Below are 26,758 nucleotides of genomic sequence, written 5' to 3' on the forward strand. Positions count from 1 at the left end.
ATTTAATTTAACTCCATATGAACGTGACATGCAAGAAAACACAAGGGAAGAAAGTTCCAAGTCAAATGGTCAATTGCAAGAAGTTGCGGGTAAGAGAAGAAGAAGAATGTAATGTCAATTATATCCTCTTGATTCCCCCTTACCCATCGCTCTTTAGCTCATTGGCCTAATTATATGGAAGCAAAGGTCTGATTGGTCTTCATCTTTGACTCACCATTTCTTGTTAAGTCAGTTTTTGTCATTTCCCTAAGGACCACTTTACCCATACCTATAGAATATTATATGTATTTATACCATGGTTTCGTTAGCTTTTGTTTTTTGGTATTACAGTTTAGTTGTAATTCGATAGATAATCTGATTGATGCATTAGAGCATCTATAAAAGAGGAGTAAAAAATTTTGGGGTAAAGTACAAAAAATTACCTCAACTATTGGTGTCACAACACTTTCATACCTCATTTTGTAAAATTGACAAGGTCATACCTCATCTTTAGAATTTGTGCCAATGTTATACATTCCGTTAGCTTGGCCGTTTGTTTCTTAGTTAAATGTTGATGTGGCTTGATCTGGACCCATTTTCTATTAAAAAATTAATAAAAAATTATTAAAAACTAAAAAAAGACAGCTTCAATGTTTTCCAACCGAAATGACAATTCTTACGTGATGTGACATGAATTGGCATCAAAGGTGATTGCTATTGAATTTGACAGTAATTTCAAATCTATTTTTAGTGATTAATAAATACTTTTTACCATTTTAATTATTAGTTTTTGTTTTTAGCATTAAATAATTGTTTAAAATTAACATATCAGATGAATTATAAATTTACAACAAGATTAACGTGTCACGTAACGTAATAGTTTAAATTTGACACTTCATTTAGAGATGTTCTTTGGGCTTAATCTAGTTGTTGTTTTACCATGGGAAAATTCTATTGTATGGGAGCTTTTGTGTATTCTCGGTCTGTATATTAATTTAATGCAACGAACATTTTATTTGTAATGCCTTAGAATCAAATAGGTCCATAATTCGATTATCTTTAATGTAACCAAAAAAAAAATGAAAACAACTTAGAAGAAATATAAATACTGAGATCTTTCTATGGAAGAAATGAATAAGGACGTCATAACCGAAATTATAATCACGACTTAGCCTGATTCAACTGAATAAGTTTTATTTTTGTTTTTTTATTTGTCTTTCTTTATAAAATTCTTCCTTGAGCAATAGTCCATGGAAAGAATTTCGCTGCTGAAAAAATTAGCAGCAACTCCTGTTGATGGCCAATCATAGCAGAACATGTGTCCAAATTGTGATTAAAAATTCAGCTGTGATTGATCATCAATCAGAGCTTCTGCTGATTTTTCAGAAACCAAATCCGGTTCGTAATCAATGCCTCCTAATCCAAAGTAATAATTGAGTCCAATCTGACGTCTCAAATGAGAAGATATAAAAGTAAAGTTTCGTTTGCTTTTAATGACAAAAAAACCAGTGACTTAGTAATTTCAAGAACAAAACAAAATCATCTCACAGCAAGGTCAATGTCGTCCTCCCAAAATAACGCAACGCGTCCAGGATTTGGTAGTTCCCCACACGATCGTTGAAAATCACAAGCGTATTGGGAGGACTCAAAGAGATAAAGGACATTTCGGTAAATTCCTACGGACATTCACGCAAGCCATGGCGTCCTCGCTCCAGGAGAACAACTTACCCAGATACCACCCCCAGTGAGCAAGTCCAAGCTCCTATTCTTCTTTCTATTTTTTAATTTTTTCGGCCCATTTATTATATTATAATAATAATAATAATAATAATAATTAATATTGAGTATTTAGAATTTATGTGACTGTTAAAATTTATGTGACTGGAGAGAGAGAGAGAGAGAGATTACTTCGTCAAACTTTTGCTGGATTTAGTTTTTCTGTTTTTGGTGTTTGGGTCATGCTTTGTAGTTTTCCAATCTTTTGTCTTTAAACGTTGTTTACGTGTGAGATGCGCGTCAAATAAATTAGGCCTCTCACTGTCAAGATTTTTTTTGCATCCGTAATGTTTTTAAAATTTGCCCAAAAAATGGGACAAATACATGTCAAATTTGCAGATTCTATCACGGATAACGTTGATACAAAATAAAAGTACTAAAGAATTATTTGATAATTATTTAAGTTTTCAATTTTCAATTAAATGGACCACTACGCAAATGATTAGGAGGACCTTAGGTCTCGTTTGGTAGAAATGATTAGGTTGTATTCAAGTCATTTTGAAGAGAGAAATAGATAACAACCCCCTATGTTATCTAAATTAAATATTACTCATAAAGAAAAGTTCTCTTTTACTTCTCGTTCTATTCATCCATCATTCCATCTACTTTATCTTGATATTTAAGTTACTTGCAATAACGTTCCTTGAGATTCTATGATTATAGAATTTCTTAAAATTTGAAAAATACTAATACCGTATAAGGTTTCAAATTGTCCATACTTTAAATCAAATAACGTAATGGATGATGTTTTATCACAATGACGAAATCAATTATACTTGTATATCCTGTATGAATTCAATATCCATTGATCATTTTTTTTATTAATTAAATAACAATTAATTATCTAATCCACTCAAATTATTACTTTACAAAAAAATCACATAACGTAAAGTGATAAATGAAAGTGAGGAAGGAAAGTCCAGCGAATCTAGTGCATGACCTGCACGTGACATTCTTCAAACCTGAGTTAATTTTCGCTGCGTGTTTTGGAAAACGTCAATGAGGCGGGTGGCAACAAACTCATCCATACGTGGCACTATCCTATCCGTCCATCGTAAAAAAAGTCCCCAGAAGTCGCCTCAGTAAGAAACTTCGCGCCACTTTCCTGCTCAAAGTACCGCACTCCTCTCCCTCTCGCGGCGATATTTTAAAACCCATCCCATTTTCTCGCCATAGAATAAGTTGGAACCAGGAGACGCCTCGGGAGTCGCTCCTCCCCAAAGAGTGGGTCCCAGTCCACGCCTCAGTTGAACCACGAAAGAAAAAAAACATTAAAGTAAAAGATATTCATTGATCGAGGCCCAAATCAAAAGGCGGGTCCCACCGGCCCAACCCTAATCCCTTCGATTCCCTCCCTATATAAACACCCCCGGCCTCCCATGCAATTCTCGCCAGTTCCTCCTTTTCATTTCAGGATTCTTGACAATCTCCGAAGAAAAGAAAGGGATCCTTGATTTTTTGTTTCTAATTTTCCCAGCAATTTTCTCGGCCTTTCCCGGAAAATAAAATTTCCCAGTTTCCATTTTTCTCAGGTGACAAAGAAACCACAACAGCCCATCCCCTCATCCTTATCCTGTCACATGCACTGCATGGCTGCGTCTGATTTCGGTGCTTAAAAACCTGTTTTCTGGGCCGCACAATTTCCACCGCTTTTATTCCGAAACGTTTCTCTTTCTCTCTCCTGAGGCTTCGGCGTGGGGATTTCGGATCCGACTGAAGGGGTTTCTGGATTCCTGACTCCTTTCCGTACACCCCTTTACTGCTCCGTTTGCGGGGGTAGCCGGGGCTCCGGCCTCGGCGGGTTCTAAAGCCCCCATTCATTACAAACTCACAATTTAACGATTCAAACCCTAACCCCTAAATTTCTCTAATTCTTAATTTCATTTTTTGATTGATTAATCTTCGCGGAAGAAGAGATGCCGGCCCTGGCTTGTTGCGTGGACGCTGCTGCGGCGCCTCCCGGCCACCACTTCGCCGGGGATAGCTCTCTTCCCGCGTCGCCGTTCTCAGGCGTACCACCGGCGGCCATCACCACCGCCCCCGCCGCCGACAATTCCCATTGGTCCCCGTCCCTCTCGTCCGACCTCTACCGAATCGACGCCTGGGGTGGGCCCTACTTCACCGTCAATTCCTCCGGCAACGTTGCCGTCCGTCCTCACGGGAGGGCGACTCTGCCGCACCAGGAGATCGATCTGCTGAAGATCGTGAAGAAGGTTTCGGATCCGAAACCGGACTGCGGGCTCGGGTTGCAGCTACCGCTCATTGTTCGCCTGCCCGATGTGCTCAAGAACCGGCTCGAGTCGCTCCAGGGCGCCTTCGATCTGGCGATCCGGTCCCACGACTACGGCTCCCACTACCAGGGCGTGTACCCGGTGAAATGCAACCAGGACCGGTTCATCGTGGAGGACATTGTGAAGTTTGGATCGCCGTTCCGGTTCGGATTGGAAGCCGGGTCGAAGCCGGAGCTCCTCTTGGCCATGAGCTGCTTATGCAAAGGTAACCCCGATGCCCTTCTCATCTGCAATGGGTTCAAAGACTTGGAATACATTTCTCTGGCGCTGTTTGCTCGCAAGCTCGCCTTGAACACCGTGATTGTTCTCGAGCAAGAGGAGGAGCTCGATTTGGTCGTTGATTTGAGTCAGAAGCTCGGCGTTCGACCTGTGATTGGCGTCCGCGCTAAGCTCAAGACCAAGCATTCGGGCCATTTTGGTTCGACGTCGGGCGAGAAGGGGAAGTTTGGACTCACCACCACTCAGATTTTACGCGTTGTGAAGAAGCTTGATAAGCTGGGTATGCTTGATTGCTTTCAGTTGTTGCATTTTCATATCGGGTCTCAGATCCCGTCGACGTATCTGCTCGCTGATGGCGTATCCGAGGCGGCACAGATCTACTGCGAATTGGTTCGCCTCGGTGCCCAAATGAAGGTCTTAGACATAGGAGGCGGTCTGGGTATTGATTATGATGGTTCCAAATCGAGTAACTCGGATATTTCGGTCAGCTACAGCCTTGAAGAGTATGCCTCCGCTGTTGTCCAAGCAGTTCGGAACGTTTGCGAACGGAGGTCCGTGAAGCACCCGGTGATTTGCAGCGAAAGCGGCCGAGCCCTGGTGTCCCATCACTCGGTTCTGATATTTGAGGCTGTTTCTTCCAGTGCTTGTGACGATGCTCCTCCCATGTCCGCCTATGAGCTTCAGTACTTCATCGAGGGGCTGACGGAGGAAGCTCGTGCCGATTACCTGAACCTCTCCGCTGCGGCAATCAGAGGTGAGTACGAGGCTTGTTTGACGTACGCTGATGTGTTGAAGCAACGGTGTGTTGAACAATTCAAAGAAGGCTCTGTTGGTATTGAGCAATTAGCCACCGTTGATGGACTCTGTGATATGGTTTCGAAAGCAATCGGAGCATTTGACCCTGTCCGCACATACCATGTGAATCTCTCGGTTTTCACTTCAATTCCAGACTTCTGGGGTATTGGGCAGATGTTTCCGATTGTCCCGATTCACCGCCTCGACCAGCGGCCGGCGATGAGGGGGGTATTGTCAGACTTGACCTGTGACAGTGATGGGAAGATCGACAAGTTCATTGGCGGCGAGTCTAGCTTGCCGCTGCATGAGCTGGAAGGCAATGGTGGGAATAATGGCGGTGGGCAAAAGTACTATTTAGGGATGTTCTTGGGCGGGGCTTATCAGGAGGCGCTCGGAGGAGTCCACAACCTCTTCGGTGGCCCGAGCATTGTTCGGGTCTCGCAGAGCGATGGTCCCCACAGCTTTGCAGTGACGCTGGCTGTGCCAGGGCCGTCGTGTGGGGACGTCCTGCGGGTGATGCAGCATGAGCCCGAGCTCATGTTTGAGACGCTGAAGCACCGCGCGGAGGAGTGCGGGCAGGGCGATGATGGGGGCATGGCAAGTGCAGCTGTGGCCACCAGCCTCGCCGGGTCCTTCCACAACATGCCGTATCTGGTGACAGCTTCTTCTTGTAGCATGAGTGCAATGAATAACCATGGGTTCTACTATTGCAGCGAGGATGATTACGACGATGTTGTTTCGGATTCGACGGGGACTGCTGCTTCTGCCGGTGAGGAGGAACAGTGGTCTTATTGCTGTGCTTAAGAAGTCTCAAACATCCCTTTAGTTTGATGTCGGTGTGTCTGCCGGGGCTGTCTGTTTTTAAAATTTAGTTTTAATCTTTTTGTTTTGGTTTTAATCCTTCATGAAGAGCAAGAAAGTCCTTTGTAATTTGTGGCAAAAAAGTTGGGGGAATTGGGAGCCGAATGCGCCCTTTTGTAAATTGAGGGGCTTATTCCCCTCTTCCTATGTTTTCTTAGTAGTCAAATATTTTTGCTTTTTAAGATATTATTGTCTTCCAACCAAATCTGAATTTTTACCTTTTGTTCCTCCTTTGTATGGTACTCGTCATGTTCTCCATTGCATTCTTTCTTTGCATGTTAGGTCAGTTAACCAAAACAGTATTCTCGAATTTGAATTCTTTCGTTAGCTTAGAATGCTTCGCAATTAGAGATGACAAATCAACTTATTGAATTGTTATATCAAATTAAATGGGTCTTAATGGTTATCCATTAACAGCCCAATAGGTTGATCTGTTCTACTCACAATTATGCCTTGATTAAAATTAAATTTGGGATCCTGGGGGGAAGGACTTTGTGGGCGATTTGGTTCAATTATGCCTTGATTAAAATTAAATTTGGGATCCTGGGGGAAGGGACTTTGTGGGCGATTTGGTTTGGGTATTGTTTAAGTGTTACTACGTTTTCTTTCCAAAGCTAGTGACGGCGTTCTTTTGATTACCCTTTTTTCTTTATTCAAATTTGCATTCTTTAATATATATATATATTTTTTTTTTTTTACAAAAACCATCTGTTCTAATTAAATTTCTTTCATTCTTTAATATATTAGGTCAGTCACAAATTGATAACCCTTCTTGTAAATTAGAATAATTTAGAACAATGTGAACGTGGAATTATTTGGTAGGGCCTCTTGTGGCGGTTTGGTTTGGGTAGTGTTGAAGTCTTTGATAAAGAAAAATGAAATGGAATGGGGTCGGTGTGTTTAGAAAAGGGTTGGACAAGGAGATTCTGAGATCATGGGTAGTTGTGGGGTCCGTGCTGTGTGTTTAGTTTCTGTCTTTTTTGGGTGCCTGCCAATCATTTTGCTTGATTTTGCCTTAAATTGGAGAACATGGAACAGGATTACCGTCAATGTGATATTTTTGACATTACTTTATTGGACTAAAACTTCTTTTATAATGAACCAGTTTTATGTAAGGCCTTTTGCATCAATTGAAAAGTTTCTTTCGAATAATGGTTGTTTCAAGGGTTGGGTTTAGTTCGGAAATCGAATCCAAACCCTGATCTGGAAAATCGAACTGAAAATTTCAGTGTGAGAAAATTACATACTGAAATCGAATCAAAATTTTCAGCATCCCGAAATTTGATTTAGGAGAAATAAAGGTCTGATGGCGGTACAAGGATGGTGTCGATCGAAAACTGGAGTGGAAGGAGTGGTGATGGCCGGGTGGCCGTGTAGAACGAGAGGAATGGAGTCTTCTATTCAAAACAAAGGTTGACAAATAATCTCAACCAATCTGACGGTTAGTATTATTTAGGTTAATATACAAATAGATATATATATATTTTTTTTTTTTGTTTTTTTAATATTTGGTTCGGATCGGTATTATTGAAAATACGGCCATGCGGTCCAGTACCGAATTATTGGAAATTTTCAGTATCGGTTCCCATAATTTTCAAGATTTTCTGTTTCGTTTTTTAGGTAGTCGTTTCGAGATTTTTCGAGTCTGAATTTGGGTACAAAAATTCCAGCCCTAGTTGTTTTATTCAAATTTAATATACACATCCTATAGAAATGGTGAATGCTTCCATGACCACAATTTTGTGGGCCTGTGGCATAGGCTTGTAGCATCAAGTCTCGAGACATGCTGTGGTCAAGATTGGCTGTGACACATGTTACATGCAAAGACAACAGATGCACGAAAACTACATATTCAAGGAGGCAACTTGGAAACTCAACAACTATGTAATGTATGACTAGTTAAACCCTGTGCTCGAAGTTTTGTGTTTGATTTCTCCCCTCTTGTTACATCATTTGTATCCAACAAAAAAATACAAAACAAGTACAGATGGCGATTTGAAATGGGGTAGGATAAGAGAGCTAGTGACGTGAGCGAGTGACTGCAGAATTTTAATTATCTTCGACTAGTAACGAAAATTAATGCCTCGTACGTGATAGGGACAATTAAAACTATCTTGTATTTTAATCTGTATTTGCTTTTCGAGAAGTTGGATGAAGGGTTGGAGATGCTTTGTGTGAACACTACTGATACATTTGTATCTTGTACCTGCAATTGATATTTTGTTTTCTTTTTTTTTTTCTAGTCAATTGATATTCCGTTGATGGTGGTTTGAAACGGGATTTTGGGGATGGAATATTCATAATGCAGCTTGGAACTAAGTGCAGAAGATCCTTGATGATATTTTGTACCCTCTAAGCGATCTTCTATAGATCTCTTTGTCTGTTGATTCCCTCAATTATGATCTCGCTAAATTTTTTAATGTCGATCGATTGATCCCTGCAAGTTTTCTTGGAGCGATTTTTCCCAAATTTTGGTAATTTGTTGAGAAGTATATTACCAACTGTGAATGCAAATTTCTATCTTCTTTTTGGACAAAAATGCATCTGCAAAACAATTAACACTTAAGATCAAGGCCAAAAACATCACGCGTCCACGATGAATGAGGAGGGCCGAAGAGTCTCTGATGTCAAAGCTAGAATTTGAGAGAGAAAGTGTTTAGAGAATTTTAGGAGAAGAATGGACTTAGGTTTTGGAGAAAATGAGTGGCTATACATAGAGTTGTGCCCGGTCCTATTAGGAGAATTGGGACCGGCCACATTTGGTTGATTTGTGGGATTGATTGCAAGATATTATTTCAATTAGTTTGGCAATTAATCAATTGATTTTGGCAATTAATCCTAATTTGAAAAAGATGATTGTGAGTTACCTTGTGGGTGAGTATTTGATGAAGAGTGAAGAGAGGTTTAAAAGAATACCATTTTGATCACCTTTGACCTTGATTGAGCCGTTATTGTCCGTTGCGTGCGCGTGGGAATCCTGTGTGCCTCGAGGGTAATTTTGTCTTCTTTACCCGAAAGTTCACGTGTCGCCTCCTGATTTTCTTGATTATTTTTGGCTCCACAAATGCCCCCACACCTGTTGGGTTGTTCGTAGTAATTGGCAGCAGGTGTAGAGATCTCCAACGTTGACGCAGATTCCCACTTGGACTTAGAATTAGATTCTTCTAGGAAAATAAAATAAATCGTCTCCAAAACCTATTTAAGCCTACCTCAAGTAGGGGATTAAATCAACTTCGGAGGGCAATTATTTATCTCTACAAGAAAGAGAGAAAGCTAGAGGATGTTTGTTCCCCCTCCCCTAGCACTTTTCTTTACTTGCCTGTGCAAAGAACCGTCTTTTGTTGATTTCTTTGTCTTCTCCGCGCCGCACCAATGTAAGAAATTTTTAATTTTCTTTGTCTTTTTTTTGGGTGGTGTTGCCACGGGGCAGCCGTGGAGGTGGTGTGGCATGTCGGCTGGCAGAGGCCAGGAGTCGGCTTGGCATGGGTCGAGGAGATGGTATGGTAGGGCCCACAACTTATGCTACTCGGCTTGACTGAAGCCAAAGGTTGGCTTAGCATGGGCTGAGGAAATGGAGTGGCATGGGCCATGGTTTGGGCTGCCACGTCTGGGTTGCTTACCAAAAATGAGGAAACTACTTAAGTTTGATTTATTAGATGTCATAGATAGAGCAATCAAGGATAAAGTTGCCAAGATCGGAGCTGCTGAAGATAAAGTGAGTGCGAAGTAGCTCCTGCCCCCTAACCATTTACTGCTTAGCTGGTCTTCAAGTATTCGATCTTTTGAGCTGTGTAGCCTTCTTGCACAGGAGAGTTTACCCAAATGGATGTTGGGGAATTGGTTTATCCTCTCGCGTTGGAGAGCTTACCTAGATAGGTGTCGGGGAATTAGTTTACCCTCTCACACCGGAGTGCTATTAGTTTAACCTTTTGCACTGAAGAGCAGACCCATATGGGTATTAGGGAATTGGTTTACCTTCTCGCACTGGAGAGCAGATATGGGTGTCGAGGAATTGGTTTACCCTCTCGCATTGGAGAGCAATTAGTTTATCCTCTTGCACTGGAAAGCAAACCCATATGGGTGTCGGAGAATTGTTTACCCTCTCGCACTGGAAAGCAATTAGTTTATCCTCTCATATTGGAGAACAGACCCAGATGAGGGTTTGAGCAATTGTTGTAGACAGCAGTTGAGCCAGGCTTATAAATAACTTCTTGAAACTTCATTGAGAATAAAGAAATTGATCAATTGTGCTGGAAGGTAGAAACTGCATAACAAACTGGATAATCTTCGGCTTGCGAAATCTTATTCATCGAGCTACTTGAGACTTCGAACTTATTTGGAAAAGCCCTAACGAGGCTCAGGGGGGTGATGGAGACTTCCTATGCTTGTGTAGGCTGTGTCGTTGACCTGTCAAGATACTCGTCGTACCAGCCCTCATTTGTCAACTTCTCAAGGCACTGCTTCCACTTCTAACAGCCGTTGGTAGTGTGGTCTGGTCCTTGATGGAATGCGCAGTACTTTGTTTGATCTAGCCTAGTAAAATCACCCTTCATGGATGGTGGTAGTTCGAACCAAGGTTCGTTTTTGAGCTTACGGGGAAATTTGGCCAATTAGAACTGTGAACTTGGTGAATGTTTCGGGCGCTGAGTCTTCTCTAGTCTGGGAATGTTCTATATGCTTCTTTTCTGACTCGATTTTGTTAGACTGCTTAGCCTCATCCCATAGTGCGTGCTTCTCCACCAAAGCATACGAAGCTGTCAGGGTCAATTCTTTTCCCATGATCAATTTTTCAAATAAAGGGTGTTCGATGGAAAGCCTATTTCTAAATGCTGCCGTTGTTATGTCTTCGTTGCAGCCAACAATCTTGGCCTTCTCCATCTTGAACCTCTTGACATAGTCGCGAATTGTCTCCCAATGGTCTTTTACGATGTTGAAGAGATGGTCGGATGTCCTTTTGATTGAGCGGTTTGACGAATACTCCTTAGTGAAAACTAAGGAAAGTTCATTGAAACTTCGGATTGACTACAGCGGTAGGGTGCGAAACCAGTCTTGTGCCTCACCTTGTAGAGTTGTGGCAAATATTTTGCACATAAACATGTTGTTGTTGTTCTTGTAGAGGATCATGATACTGCGGTAGTGCTTGAGACATCGATCTGGATCTTCGTCTCTCTTATACAAAGTGAAGTGAGGCATAGTGAACCTGCAAGGTGGATTTGTCCGCTCGATCTCATCCGTGAAAGGTAATCTACTTATGTTGGTCATGTCTCATCAAAGCGCATTGTCAGTAGCCTCATTGTGCTGGAAATTGCGCAATCGTTCAGTTAAGAGCCTCTCAACCTCCTCTTGAATTTGCCTTTGCTGGGGCAGTGGAACTAATGGCTGCCCGCGGTCGTGACCTATTGGTCTGGGCCACTTTTTCTATGCTCGACTCGTCTATGCCGTGGTTGCGGTGCATGTGGCACGTTCCTAGAAAACGAGCAAGCTGTTTGCAAGCTGCCGGTTGAACTTAAGCAATTTGAGTGACTGCTTCTCTTCGTCCGCTATGTTGCCTACCCTGATGTAAGGTGGAGAATGCTCCTGCGAGCCTAGTTGATGAGGAGTGATGAAAGGGTTTAAAAGAATACCATTCTGATCACCTTTGACCTCGATTGAGTTGTTATTGTCCATTGCGTGTGCGTGGGAATCCCAGTGTGCCTCGAGGGTAATTTTGTCTTCTTAATTCAAAAGTCCACATGTCGCCTCCGTGATTTTCTTGATTATTTTTGGCTCCACACCAACCACATTGGAAATAAGAATACTTGGGTTTATTAGCATGTTAGTGTGATTTTTAAATTAAGAAACTGTTTCCTATCAAATTAATTTAATGGAAAGGAATCTGAACAAACAAGATACAACAAGAAAGAGCATATCAGCTCTGAAGAAGATCCAAACATAGATTCTTGAGCTGGTATTTTCTAGCATGACGAATTATTTTCGCAGAGAATTAGTCTTTTACTGTTGTACGCATGAACTGCTTTCGTTTATTTCGAATTTTCTTGTCAATGGATACGTGATTTGATCTATAAGATTGTGATAGTTTTCTGAGAAGAGATTGCTATTTATGTTATGTAGTTGCATTTGCTGATTTGCTTAATGGAGAAGTACAAACTCAAATAATTTGACAGCAGATTCGCTTTCACTTGCTGTTTTGATGCCATGAGATGGAACACAAGATAATACTACAGATTGGGGATAGAAAGACTAAAGCGCAAGCAAGCAATACTAACGAACGTGGACCTGGAAGAACATCTGTGGAGAGAATATAAAACTGTGGGATTTGCAAGGTACACGTTCAAGAAAGGAATGGTGCAGTAGATGCAATTTCCTTTTTGTTAATTTGATTGTTACTTCGGACCACTAGGCATCGAGTCTTGCTTTCATGGTGTTTCGTAACTTCGGTATGCAATTATTTGTGGTACCAATGCTTTGGTAGCGTTACACCTTGAATAGGAATAAGGACTGCTTCCACAGTGAACCAGTGTCATGACATAAAGTTTTGGCTAGCCTTTATGACTTGGATGTCTTTTATCTGCAATGATGAGGTACAAAGAATTCGCCCAATTACTAGAGTTCAGAATATATGTAGTAGGAAAATATGCACACGATATTCTTTTCCGCGTTCATTTCTATTAGATTGCCATAACGTCTATTTAGATTTAAGAACTTTGGTTGTAAGGAATAATATGGCTCGCACTGACGTCGGGTCAGACTAAGGCTTGGTTTGGTACTAAGGTGATTTTGAAAAAAGCTGGTATAAAAAAAAGCTGGGAGCTGTTTTTGTGTTTGGTAAACATCCAGCTTCAGCTTTTTTTCACAGTTTTGGATGAAAAAAAAGCCAAAAACAAGAAGTTGCAATACCCAGCTTTGAAAAACCGGCTTTTTTTCACATCTATTTTACATAAGAATTTACCAAACACTATAATACTGTTTTTTTTTTTTTTTTTCAAAAGCACTTTTACAAAAAAGTTTACCAAACACTCTGCTGCTTTATTTCACAGCTGTGCTGTCTTATGCAGAAAGATGATCGCTTACATATGCAAGTTCATCCATTTACAATGGCAAATTCTATCTACTAAATGAGTGCTTCGTGTTAGGGAACAAAACACGCAGATAAGTAACATTTATGCTCTTTTTTTTTTTTTTTTTTTTTTTTTAAATTATGGAAGGTGGATGAAGGATTGTAGATGCTGGTATAACAATAAGTGACTTCTGCGAAAACAACCGATGCGTGGCCTCATACTTTGTAGGGGGATTTGATATTCTGTTCATGCTGGCTCGCACTTTGCAGGTGGACTAATTTTCATGGAATATCCATAGTGCAGGCTTTGTGGAACAAAGTGAAGATCCTTCGTGATATATAATTTGTGCTGCTCCAATTCACAATCAAGAATGTAACCGACGCGAACATGTACAGATTAGTTGCCAGTCGATTTCCTATATATCGATCTTGTTGACATTGAAATTATCAAGAATCTCATCAAGATAATTTTGTTTTTGAATGGAAAGGAATCTGAACAGAAAGATAGAACGAACTGTGGCGAATGAGCATATTCAGCTGCTTAGAAGATTCACAGAGAGCGCTGGACCAATCTACTTCTCACAGGACAGAATATAAACAAGGCTTTCTATTGCTGTGGACATAGATGCTTTGCTTGTCAACTTTAATGCATGATCTGATCAACACCTTACTTAAATGGCCTCAAGCTGCAGGGTCAGCTTGAGCACTTGGTGATAAAGTGGCTTTTGTTCTCTCTTCTGGGTGGATTCTACTTTTAGTATTACTTTACTTCTTAAAACCTGTATTGAATCTGCTGGTGTCGATTGGAACATTCACTGATATGTATACAAGTGTTGCGAAGATATTATTTTTTTAGAGAACAAAGTTTGGCTCTCCTTAACTGCAAATCACAAACTAACACGTATGCTGAAATGATTTAAAACAATTACAAAGGAAAAAGGTTTTTTACACGTGTGAACTGTGATTTATTTGTACAAGATTCCTTTAATATAAGGAGCCAAGTATTTTCTTTTCTAATCAAAATTCTTGTGTTGGTTAATTATATACTGACTTCTCATTTAACTTTTGATGGAGACGCACGAACTGAATGAATTTGAGTGTTACAAGACATTGCACTAATTAGTAGATTGAGTAGGAAAAATATAAAAAGAAATAAAAAGCAGCAAACAGAACCAGAAAAAGAATAAATAAGGTGATCCTCAAAAACAAGATTTTTTAGTGTCCCATGAACAAGGGCAGAACACCACATGCCATTATATAATTGGAGGGTCTCTTGAAAAACAAAAACTTTCCTCCAATTGTATAATAACATGTGGCGTACCGTCTCATATTTCAGGCACATTGAAAAATCTCTCCTGAAAGATCAATCTTGGACTTGGTAAAAGAATCAAAGAGGATGGGGTTGTGGAGAGCCAAAAGATAGGGCAAATCCTCTTTGTAGCAACTAGCAACTCAACCTGCTTGCTAAGATATTAGCATGATGTGTATTGTACACAAGCCATGTTCAAGTTGCAATTGGATTTTTGTTATCTGGATTCTGGACTGTTTACTGAGGATCACAAGACAGTGTGTCCAAGTTTTCTTGGCGTTTCTCATGTTTCTTACCCTATTTGATTCAAAGCTCACGATTCGTAGTTATCTCACACCTTGGAAACTGAAGCATTCAGATTGATGCCTTGATGGCCTTACATCTTAGATAGGATTATAGATTTACCATGGTGAAACTGAGTCATGATATCGTCAAATGTTTTGGCATAACATTGCCCAACTTGGATGTTCCTTCCCTTTTTTTCCCTTAGCCGTGCTATGTGGCGTGGAGCAACAAAGTAACTTATATAGTAGTAGCTAGCCCACGGCACTGAGGTGTGTCGTGACAATGACATAATGCGATGTGTACAAAAATTTGTATATGTCTTTAAAATATTGAAACAGGAAGCTACGGTCACGGTGTACATGTGTCATGTAAGCCCTTCTCATGAATAAACATATTTAGAAAGAAAAATACTCTTATTAGGAATGAATAATTATAGTTTTGAAATGTCAATAATAATTCCTATAAATAAATAAATAGATAGTATTTACAAAAGTACTAATCAAAACATCATAATGTATTATATCCAAGTAATGAAAACTAATAAAAATACACATGAGTGGATAACATTACCTATTCACAATAATTATAATTGTACCCAAAAAATTTTGTGACGACCCATCCCTACTTTTCATTGTAATTTCTTTTCCGTTGGTGTGAGTTGACGATTTTACCCCTTTTTGGACAAAAGTGGAATCTGACATGGACGTGGTTTTCGGCTTTCAATTTCATTTTCCTGGTTTTGTACTAAATTAGTACTCGTCGTTACGAATGTGTGAGCGCGTGTTAGACTCGAATCAGATTCGTAACGAAGAAGTTATGCTCCATTAAAGTACGTTAATTACGAGTATTTTTGTACATGCGTGTACAAATTTATCAGTGCTTGAAACACTGTAGGGAGGCAGATTTTGTACATTAAAATTTGTACAAAATCCACCAATCCCTTCTTTAATTGGTGGATCTGGTTCCCTTCACCAATCAAATCCCTCCAATCCCTCTCCACCACTCACATATTTTCCCTCACCAATCAGAAAGCAACTCTCACTCTCTCTTCTCTCTCTCTCTCTCTCTCTCTCCCCGACCTCTCTGCAACAAGGATGAACCACCCTCAAACCTTATCAACGTGACCTTAAAACCATACCTTCGAACTCGTCTCACCACCACGAACACAACCATACCTTTGGATCGTGGTTTGACCGAGTTTTGGATGTCGAACTCGGAAGGTCCAACTCGGATTAGTTTTTCCCGATGAGTTACGAGCGAGTTACAAGTTTTTAGAAAGTCTAAAGGCCTCCACTCAATTCTTTGAGGTCTCTAGTGAAGGTTTGAAGGAGAAACAACCTCGAAACACAAGGTTTCGAGAAGTCGGAGTTTTGACCGTGTCTTTCGAGCCATTTTCAAGCCACCTCAGTCCATTTTTTGGACCTCCAAAAGGCACAATCGTGTTTTTCTCTTCATAAGCTTCATTTCCATATAAAGTTTGTGAAAAATGATTGAGAAATGAAGAAGATATGAAGGTTTGAAATTTTACCCAGAAACCGGCGACTTTTTCCAAATTCGGGGAACCAAACGGCGGCAACCAGTGAGGATGACCAGAGAAGACAATGGAATATTCCATCAACTATGACGGAATATTCTAACGGCGTCAGGTAACAACGTTAACTTCTATTAAGATTTTAACGAAATATTCCTACATCATTAGTCACATGGACCACATGTGCTGTGTGTGGCCAGCGCGTGTGGTCATGCCTTGGCCGGCGCATGAGGGCACGTCCGGTGTCCAAAAATAATTTTGGAAATTTGTTAGGTTCATGAAATCGAGTAGATCGATTTCATATATTCAAATCCTATGTTTGAGCAATCTATAGAGATTTTATTTAAGTTTCCATATATATGTTATTAAATTAATTAAATTAGTAAATTTGCGTATAGGGGAAATGTATTCCAAGGGCGTACGAGGTCAAGCAAGGCTCAGAGTCTTCATTTCGACTGTGTATTAGTGAGTGGGCAATTTATTTTTTTTATACATATGGCTTATAGTTTCCACAAATGCATTTAAATGGATTTACGCCTATTATGCCACAATTTTAGTTTGGTAAATATTGCCTTGTGTTTGGAATTATAAAATGACTATGGAATGTTCATATGCATATTTACCTGCTTATAAATATAGTACTGTGGTAGAATACTAAATGATTCTACAAGACGCACAAGTAAATTCAAGTGAGTTTAGTATATTGATTGAATTGTATGGCATACATATATTCATATAGTTAGCTCATCATTACTACACCCCGGTGTTAGTGCTCCCGTCCGGGACTAGGGCCAACCTTCACGTGTATGTTCACCTTCCACACCGCATGCTCGTCTTGGATCCAAGTAGGTGCTAACCCGTCATACAGGTCGTGTTAGGTGACTCTGACTTGTAGATGACTGCGCTTAGTGCAAGCTTCACGTGATCGTAGCACTAAAGTGTATATTATTATTACACCTAGCCTATCGTACATGTCACATTAGGTGACTCTAGCTTATGTGATAGTATAGATTGATGAGCCATAGGTGCAGTTGTACAAGTCACATTAGGTGACCCCAACTTGCGTGCTAGTATATTGTCAAGCACATGCCTATATTTTTATTGTTATTGAATTATTCCTGTTGTGGCATATTTCTGATATATATTGTTGGCATACATTAAATCTTCATACTTATACGTAGTATGATTTTAAGGAAACTATACTTGTTTTACAACGAGGGGTTAGCGTTCGAAAGTAAAGGTTTTCTTACAAGCGTTGTTTTGCTGACCCACTCAACTTTGATTTTCGCCCCTCCAGGTTTAGTAGTTGTGCTTAAGTGTAAACGAGGATTCTGGCAAATCTCAGGAGATGGTTATCTTCAATGGTATAACCCTCATCCTATTTACTATATTGTCTTATGCTCTGACATCACGTGTGAAAATGGTTCAATCCTGCTCACCCACGCACTCTTTTGATTAGGCACTTTTAGGTTTAAATTTATTCACATTTTCCACATCACTACACTTTATGGCTTCTAGGTATCGGCCAACACAGCTCGATTCGGTGTCCTAGTGGACATTCCGGGTCGGAGTGTGTCAAATTTCCTAATAAAACCGTTGCATAATGCCTCTTCATCTAAAATATCTTTTTCAATATAAACAACGAAACAATTGTTCATCCATAAAGCATCTTTTTGATTATGTAAGTTCTTATTCACATTCGTTGTGGAAAAGACATGTTCCATACTTGTGGTTGCAACTGATAAAATAAATCCCAGTGTCAAAGCAAGTCCACTAATGAGTAAGTTTGATCTTTTTTTAAATAAAATAAAATAAAAAGGGGACAATTGGTGGCAAACTACAGTTATCCACCTCTTCTGGGGACCAGAAAGACTCACAGAGGCATTTCAGCCTCTTCCTAGCCACAAGTCTAATCTTTTTTAGTCTTAACCATTTTTTTTGTGAAAGATCATTAATTCCTTTTAAATATGCAAGCTTAATGTTAGAGCTCATGTCCCAAATGTAATTCTAAATTGTTCTTTGAATAACTTAAGATAGTGCTACGAAAAATCACTTGGATAAAATTGGACAAGTTGCATCAACTTTTCTATGTCAAAAGTGTATACTAGATTATTTGGACTTAAACATGCTACAGGCAAAAGTAACTCAGTATTCTTCTCAGTAACTCAATAAGTTGCTTGCTTATGAGTCTATGACATCAATGAATAAAAACACAATAATGCAAGTTTGTGATAAGATGAGCTTTTCAATTTGATCTCCCTCCACTCAAAAAAATAAAAAATAAATAAAAAAAATCATCCATGATAAATTTTAATATGATTCTTGTCACCAAAGAAAGAAACTTCATAAAGCAAGGATTCCCAGACCCGCACTCTCATCATTTGCATATTTCGACTGAGTCTATTGTATTCATAACATCTTGATACTTCTTTTGTAATGCATGTGATGAATCATTTGTGATTTCACAAAGTTGAACGATTAAATAAAAGTCAATCGAAACTTAACTTTAACTTTTTGAAGTGTCAATAATAATTCTTATAAATAAATAAATAGATAATATTTACAAAAGTACTAATCAAAACATCGTAATATATTATATCCAAGTAATGAAAAGTAATAAAAAAAACACATGAGTGGATAATATTACCTATTCACAATAATTATAATTGTACCCAACAAATTTCCTTTTAAAACCGTTGCATAATGCCTCTTCATCTAAAATATCTTCTTCAATATAAACAACGAAACAATTGTTCATACATAAAGCAACCTTTTGATTATGTAAGTTGTTATTCACATTAGTTGTAGAAAAGACTTGTTCTATACTTGTGGTTGTAACTAATAGGATAAATCTCAGTGTCAAAGCAAGTCCACTAATGAGTAAGTCTGATCTTTTTTTCTTTTTTCTTTTTTCCTAAAAAATGGGACAACTGGTGACAAGTCACGGTTATCCACCCATTCCAAGGGCTGGGAAGACTCATAGAGGCATTTCAACCTCATCCCGACCACAAGTCTGATCGTTTTTAGTCTTAACCATTTTTTGTGAAAGATCATTAATTCCTTTTAAATATTCAAGCTTAATGTTAGAGCTCATGTCCCAACTGTAATTCTAAATTGTTCTTTGAGTAACTCAAGATAGTGTTACGAAAAATCACTTGGATAAAATTGGACAAGTTGCATCAACTTTTCTATGTCAAAAGCATATACTATATTATTTGGACTCAAACATGCCACGCACAAAAGTAACTCGTTATTCTTCTCAGTAACTCAATAAGTTGCTTGCTTATGAGTCTATGACATCAATGAATAAAAACACAATAATATAAGTTTGTGATAAGATGAGCTTTTCGATTTGATCTCCCTCCACTAAAAAAAATTATCATCCATGGTAAATTTTAATATGATTCTTGTCACCAAAGAAAGAAACTTCATAAAGCAAAGATTCCCAACCCCGCACTCTCATCATTGCATATTTCGACAGAGTCTATTGTATTCACAATATATTAATACTTCTTTTGTAATGCATGTGATGAATCCTTTGCGATTTCAAAAAGTTGAGCAATTAAATAAAAATCAATCGAACCTTTACTTTAACTTTTTGTTCAAAACCTATTGCAGCTTTACATCTGGCTTTATCATCATTCAAAGAATTTGGGCACCCGAATACATTTCCCTTACTACTATTAGGAAAAACAGGCTAGTCTGCTGGTAAACCCAGTGTCCGTCAACACAACTAAAATCCAGATTTGAATGTTTTTGCTAGTCCATAAAACAATTTGAGACCCGGCCACTAGAGGAAACGTAGATGGATGCACCATGCAAATGCGTGTGTTGGTTGTTGTGATGCAAATTATGGCCATTTAAGTAAGTACGTGAAAAGGAAGTCGGTTAGTAAGGTTGACAAAAGTACCGGGACGCGATGCAACCAAGCAAGGAAAACCCTAGCATGCAAAAATATATAACCGCAAGCTGTCGCATTTGTATTGATCTTTCCAAACTTTAAGTCGCATCCCATCAAAGAGAAAATAAGAGCATGGATTTTTTACGGTATCTCAAAATATAGAATACTCTAAATGTTTTAACTGTTAAATTTTTGTTTAAAACTACAAAATAAAACTTACCTATTAAAACACTAGAGAGTATCCATGCTCCTGGGCACCCTATAATTTTTCAAGGAGGGTAAATTCCTTGGATGTTTGATTTAATATCTTCTTCTCTTTTTGGTTTGGGTACGTAATTAACTTATTAATTATATAACAAATGCAAGCAAGTAAACCCTAGCAAACACATATAACAATTGCAAGCATATGCATTGATCTATTGCGGGTCTCTCTAAAACTCACATGCATCACGTCACTAACACCAATCGATACAAATGGTGGTTCGGGCATCCTCTCCCAGGTGTTTTGAGTGGTTGAACTTTTCAAACGGATGCCTACGAGGCCTATCAGACTTTACAAAATTCAGTTTAAAATTTTGGTCTCTCTAACATTATTCTTTAATATTTCAACATGCTTTGTCAATAGGATAATGTTAGGGAGACCAAATTTACAAACCAAATGACGTGGTAGTTAATGATTGGATTATTACTTTAAGTGTTGATTAATGTATTTATTTCCTATTAATAACACATAATTTAGTTTAAAATTTTGATTTCTCTAACATTTTCCCCGTCAATAATTCCTTTAATTGTCGTTCCACCATTTATGCGGATGGGATATTGCTCAAGGAACCTGATGCAATGGCTAGACCCAACATTTATGTCACTGAGGATGAGAAATTCATATCGGACAAAATTGGTGTTTATTTCAGGTGCAAGAAAATTAAAAAGAATGAGGCAGTATTTAATAAATAAATAAATAAAAGTGATTGAAGAACTAATAATTCACGGGTTAAAAAATTATTTGCTATTACAATATCCCAGAAGTTGAGGTTTTGAATTTTTCGGATCATTCGTATTAACGTTACTTTCGTTTGGTGTGTAAATTTTGAACTTTTCGAGTTTTTCGGGTTAAAAGAACACAAGCATGGCCTTGGTGTAGATGTTAATTTTGGGCCAACATCACCAAAAGTGATGAGTTATATTGGCATGGGCCAAACACTATAGCGTGCACAAAACGCATAGAGGCGCATCTTAGCCTTTTCTTGCGCTACATTCCAACTATTTCTTCTACTCTCACCCCCCAAAACATATTCCAACATCGTCGTACGTCTTCCCAACAGAGATCAAAACAGACACTGCGACTTCTTCATCTGCTCCTTCTTCTCCTTCTCTCTCCATCCGACGGTATCAGAATTCTCACCCGCTTTTTCAAATTATTTACCGTTTTGTTTCGCGTTTGGTTTTTCCAATTCATAATCTATTTACAGTTCTAGATCCATCCAATTTTTCCTACCTAACAAAACACCCTCAAATTTCTCAGTTTTTCTGTTTCTGACCGTACTGTTTTCTTTTGAAACAAAGGTTATATCTTGCTTTATTTTTTTTAATTAAGCTAAATATTGGGTTGAGTTTTGAGTAATGGTTGTCTGCAATTCTAGTATTTGATTGATTAGTTATCTTTTTTTTCAGAAATTGAATGCGATATGTGATTATATATTTGGTAATTTTATGAATGTAATTGTTTATTTGATTCATTGTAGCCTGAGTTTTTCGGTCCGGTGCAATGAGAAAAACAAAGGAAATTTGATACAAGTTGGAAAAGTTGGAACCTTTGAATAATGTGGTTACTTTGATGTGGGCATTAGTTGCTCGTTAGGATTGTTTGCTTTCAATTTATGGACACATGATAGTTTCAGTAGTTGATTATTTGGTTTTGTGCAAGTACATTGAGCTGTATTTTTGTTTTGTTTTGATAGGGAGCTTTTGGAGTTTGATAACCGGTGTTCAAATCAATACGCAGTCAATATGGTATGGGTTTTGCTTAGTATATCTTGTTATTTATGTAAAAGAATAGAAAAGGTTTAACTTTTCGCTGTTTAATTACTCAGTACCAACGGGCAGGTAATGATTTTCTGGGTTGAAGAGTATATTGTTGACTAGATTAGTTCATTCTTTACTTAAAACCATAGATTATGTAAAGTCTTTACTCCTGGTTCAGTATGAGTAACGCCGATGCCAGCTTTTGAGGTGGTAATTGTTTGAGAAGTTTTGAGTTTAACCCTTAGCTTACTGCCTACTTTGCATTGTCATGTGATGCAAGAAGTTACTAGTTGCGGGATCTTTTTAAGACTGATGCTAGTCATCTAATATTAACTTATTGCAGACCAATTTAGATATTACTATCACTTCTTTTTTTCCTTTTGTGAATAAAAATATGCTAACTGCCACCGTTTATTTTGGTTGGTTTTTGTGACTTGAAGAGATTGTTCTTATGCATTGTTCTCCATTCAAATTTCATGAAGTGCTATAACCTGTTATTCTCCATTCAAAATTTGTCTGTCTTGTTGCAGGATTTTTATGGATACGGGTATCGTGGGACATCGTTTGAGCAGACATATCGATGTTATCCAGCATCTTTCATTGAAAAGGTTGGAATTCTTCATTTCTTTTCAAACTATGTATATGTCTTAGCACAGTTAAAGGATAGATTATTGTGCTTAGTGGAAGGCGTCCTTTCCATTTTCTTTCTTCTCTCCCGTGTTCAAAAATCTTAACAGTTCTCATATACCTCTTGTATTAATTATATATGCTCCGTTTATTGTGTTGAACAAATATATATATATATATATGGGTTACGATACAGGGACGCATGCTTTCGACACACAATTTGAAACCCATTTTGTAGGGATTCACTTCTTAATGTATTTCAATAATCTGAACCGTCTATATTTTAGTACATCATTCCTGGATCATCCTTGCAAAAAATTGAACAAATCCAAAACCATTAAGACTTTCATTTGTGGTGAAGAAAATGGACGAATACGGTTCTACAAAGAAACACTAAATTTAATTCAACGTCATATCATTTCAGATTTTGGTATTTTTGGAAGACATGATCTTTGGAGGTAGTAAGACATAAAAGATAGATGGTTGGATCATTGAAATACATTATGGAGTGGGCCTCAAGAAATCGTCTGTCAAAATGTGTGTCAAAAGCGCGTGTCACCAGATACTAACCCTGTGTATATGTATAGATTCCTGAGTAAATTATTTTGTAGCTGTGGTGTGAATGTATACACGCTTGGTTACTAGGCTTTGGTGTTCTACTGGATGAATTCCCCCTCCCCCGTGATTGTTAGTATTTTGTTTCTCACTTGTTCAGTTCCTTTATTCTGATATCAAATTTTTCTTTTTATTTTCAGCCACAAATTGAAAGTGGCGATAAAAGTAAGTATCCGACTTGTCAATTATTTTGGTTAGGTTTTCCTTTTATTGTGTATTCCTAATTTTTTTTATCTTACTTATTTTTCAGTTATAATGCCTCCTTCAGCCCTTGACCGTCTTGGTGAGTTGTTTTACTTTAGTCCTTTGTTATGAAGATTTCTATGTCAGATGAATTTATTACGTATTAGTTGCCAACTATGATATATTAATGCTAATTTAATCCTAATACAGCATCTTTACACATTGATTATCCAATGTTGTTTGAGCTTCGAAATGATTCTGTTGACCGGGTCTCTCATTGTGGGGTGCTGGAGTTCATTGCAGAAGAAGGCATGATCTATATGCCATATTGGGTAAGAATTCAGTGTGCTCTAAACTTCTAATATATGCACGGCTTTACTTGGGGAAAGTTACTTTGAAGTTGATTTTGCAGCCAAAAATGCCTTCTGATCTTTACCTTGAGCTGTTTCCTTTTGGCGTTTTTATTTCTTAGATGATGGAGAATATGCTTTTGCAAGAAGGGGATATTGTGCGAGTGAAAAATGCGACTCTTCCGAAGGGAACATATGTTAAATTACAACCCCATACAAAGGACTTTCTAGATATCTCAAATCCAAAAGCTATGTAAGTAAATGATTCATATGTTATTCCATATTCATTATCCAAAAGCTATGTAAGTAAATGATTCATTGATATGACTTGTTAATGTTTCTTGTTGAGTTATTGCATTTCTTTGTAATACGTATTGTGTGAGTGGCGTATCTATTTTATGCTAAGTACCTCTTCCATGTTCATTCCATGAAACTATCTATTTATTGTGACAATCATTTCATGATTTTGTTTCTTAAGTTTTCTGTTAATGTTCTGATGCCAAAGAAGTTGATTATCTTGTTGCAATGCAGCTTGGAGACGACGCTGAGGAATTTTTCTTGCTTAACCACTGGGGACAGTATTATGGTAGCATACAACAACAAGAAGTATTATATAGATATTATAGAAACGAAACCTTCTCATGCAATAACTATTATTGAGACAGACTGTGAGGTGGACTTTGCACCTCCGCTTGACTATAAGGAACCTGAAAGGCCTGCTGTCCCTCTAAATAAGGCAACTGCTCAAGGTACGGATTTTTATCCTCGTGGCCATAAGCACGGCTGGCATAATTTTTCCGGCTTTTCTATTTGTTTATTTCAGTTCTTGGTTTGTCGTTGATTGGATTCCTCTTTTGTTTCCTTATTGTGCCCTTTCCTTCCTCAAACTACTTATTTCCTGTCCTTGCTCTTTTCTGAGATTGTGTGGGTTTATCTGGTTTGTCTCTTGTATTGTATGTCAGCTGTGTGCTGGGAAATTTTGTTCTAGTGTATTTAGACATAGGCATTATACATTTTGATCCTGCTAGGGGATTCATTCACTAAGAAGCTAGACTTGCTAAATGCCTGAGATTTACCTAGTGTTCTGCCACTTGGCCATCCCGGTGAATTTTTTAAGATCTTCTGCGTTGTTTGCTACAGTTGACATACATATTGTTGATTAGACCTTTTGGGTTGAGTCTTTTGACAGAATCCTCATAATATTCAACTTTTTGACATTCAACAAACTGGTAGAAAACTTTTAACCACAGAAAACCAGTAAATTGTCAATTACTGGAAAAATGTTTACATTTTCTGCTTGAAGGCTGGAATTGAAACTATGAACATTCTAGCATATAGTGGTGATTAAAGGTTTTATTCAAGTCACAGAAATTACATAGTCTGTAGTCCTCTTAATTTTGAACACTACATGTATTTCAACATAATGGTATTCCATTGTCCAAGAAGAGAACAGAAAGGAATTATACGAGTTTCTGAATTTCTTGCAGTTGAAGAGGATCCTGCTGAGGCTGAACCTAAATTTAACCCTTTTACTGGATCTGGAAGACGCTTGGATGGCAAACCTTTGAAATATGAGCCAGCACCGGCTTCCTCAGGGTTTAAAGACAAGAAACCTGCAGTCACCAATGGAAATGCACAACCTTCTACAGGATCTAGTTCACAAGCTGCCAGTCGTCAGGCTCAGGGAAAACTTGTTTTCGGAGGAAATGCCAGTCGAACTCCAAAGGAAACAAAAAAGGTGCTCTTTGGTTCACTTGTTTCATGGCTCAACTTTGGAATTATATTACGAACGTTGCCAGTTTGATGTGATGCTGATGGTAAATCACTCTTTATCTATTCAATTCTGCAGGAAGCTGCAAAAGAGACTAAGAAAGAGAAGCAACCGGAAGTGAAAGAAGACCCGAAGTTCCAGCCTTTTACCGGGAAAAAGTACTCACTGAGGGGTTGATTGGATCGGATTATCAAACCATGTGTTGCTTTTAACTTATGTTGTCCCACTTCATCTGACCTTATCTGCGTCTGCGTCGGATTGGGTGAATATAACTAAATTATGTACTGATCCAGATGTTGTATTGTTGGATAAAACACTAGATTTTGTCAAAACTGAGGATAGAAATACAATTTCAGTTTGTGCAGCATTTCGATTTTTTATTTATTTTCCCCTTGCAATCCATCTGCTTCATAACATGATTGCAACAAACACTGACGTTGTGAAAAGTGAAAACTATCATAACTGTGTTTAGACTTAAAATAACGCATGTTCGAGGTCCAATTGCTTTGTTCCGTCGTTCTAAAGGTTCTTTTGGCGTGGCATTGTTGGCGACAATTCCTCTTTCTAGAGTGCATTAAACGAAGACGGTTTTTACAAGCAGAAAAGCACTTTTTATGCGACAGACTTGTAGTTTTTCTTAAGTGGGAGACCTAATTTGCAGGGTGAGTTTTTCATTACATATGTGACTAAAACAATCCGTTTTGTCTCTGTTTTATTTTCAGATTCCAATGATGAGCCAGCCGATCCTAACATCATTTTTTAGGAGCTAGACGACGAAGCCTCCTCTTAGGTAAAGATGTCTCCGACGCGGCAAGAGCAACTTTTTCAATTGTTATTTTTTGGGAGTCAGGATGGATAAAAGAAGAATGCTTTCTATTAGTCAAAAGCAAATACCATGCCCCCTTTCCCCCCCCACTATCCGCTTCCCGAGGGTATGACAAAGGACGTGCTCGTACAGTTCAAAGAAGGGTATGATCAACTTGTTGATTGTTGGGAACTTTCACTCCTCTATATTTGAAATGTCTTTCTAGAAGCATTACGATCTGCAACTCAAATTCTCCCTTATGAAGTCTCTATTGGTCTTATTCTTATTGTGCACCTTGTGAGCATGTTTGGATCTGCGAAGGCAATCGCTCAGATGTTCCCCTAATCCAACCCAAGAACGGACCAGAGGGAATTGCAGCAT

The 26,758-nt window shown here is 38.5% G+C and overlaps 2 protein-coding genes across 2 annotated transcripts; both read left to right on the top strand.

The window, feature by feature from the left end:
• Positions 1 to 3,157: 3,157 nt before the first annotated feature.
• On the top strand, positions 3,158 to 6,149 carry LOC137729912 (arginine decarboxylase-like). The gene has a single exon (XM_068468964.1). The coding sequence runs from the start codon at positions 3,672 to 3,674 to the stop codon at positions 5,862 to 5,864; it is 2,193 nt and encodes a 730-aa protein (XP_068325065.1). The 5' UTR covers positions 3,158 to 3,671; the 3' UTR covers positions 5,865 to 6,149.
• A 15,130-nt stretch (positions 6,150 to 21,279) lies between these two features.
• LOC137728075 (uncharacterized) lies at positions 21,280 to 25,939 on the top strand. The gene is made up of 10 exons (XM_068466962.1): positions 21,280 to 21,390; positions 21,963 to 22,014; positions 22,557 to 22,634; positions 23,409 to 23,433; positions 23,519 to 23,551; positions 23,662 to 23,783; positions 23,924 to 24,054; positions 24,333 to 24,550; positions 25,289 to 25,539; positions 25,651 to 25,939. Exons 2-10 carry the CDS (start codon positions 22,012 to 22,014, stop codon positions 25,747 to 25,749), a joined length of 960 nt encoding a protein of 319 aa, XP_068323063.1. The 5' UTR covers positions 21,280 to 21,390; positions 21,963 to 22,011; the 3' UTR covers positions 25,750 to 25,939.
• Positions 25,940 to 26,758: the final 819 nt, after the last annotated feature.

The sequence above is a fragment of the Pyrus communis genome, chromosome 3, assembly GCF_963583255.1.
Source record: "Pyrus communis chromosome 3, drPyrComm1.1, whole genome shotgun sequence".
NCBI lineage: Eukaryota > Viridiplantae > Streptophyta > Magnoliopsida > Rosales > Rosaceae > Pyrus > Pyrus communis.

Bases quoted from the DNA above. Each gene is read 5' to 3' on its own strand.
- LOC137729912 (XM_068468964.1), top strand. From the start codon at position 3,672: ATGCCGGCCCTGGCTTGTTGCGTGGACGCTGCTGCGGCGCCTCCCGGC.
- LOC137728075 (XM_068466962.1), top strand. The intron at 22,635-23,408 runs GTTGGAATTCTT...TTTTATTTTCAG, and splicing joins CAGCATCTTTCATTGAAAAG to CCACAAATTGAAAGTGGCGA. The intron at 24,055-24,332 runs GTAAGTAAATGA...GTTGCAATGCAG, and splicing joins ATCTCAAATCCAAAAGCTAT to CTTGGAGACGACGCTGAGGA.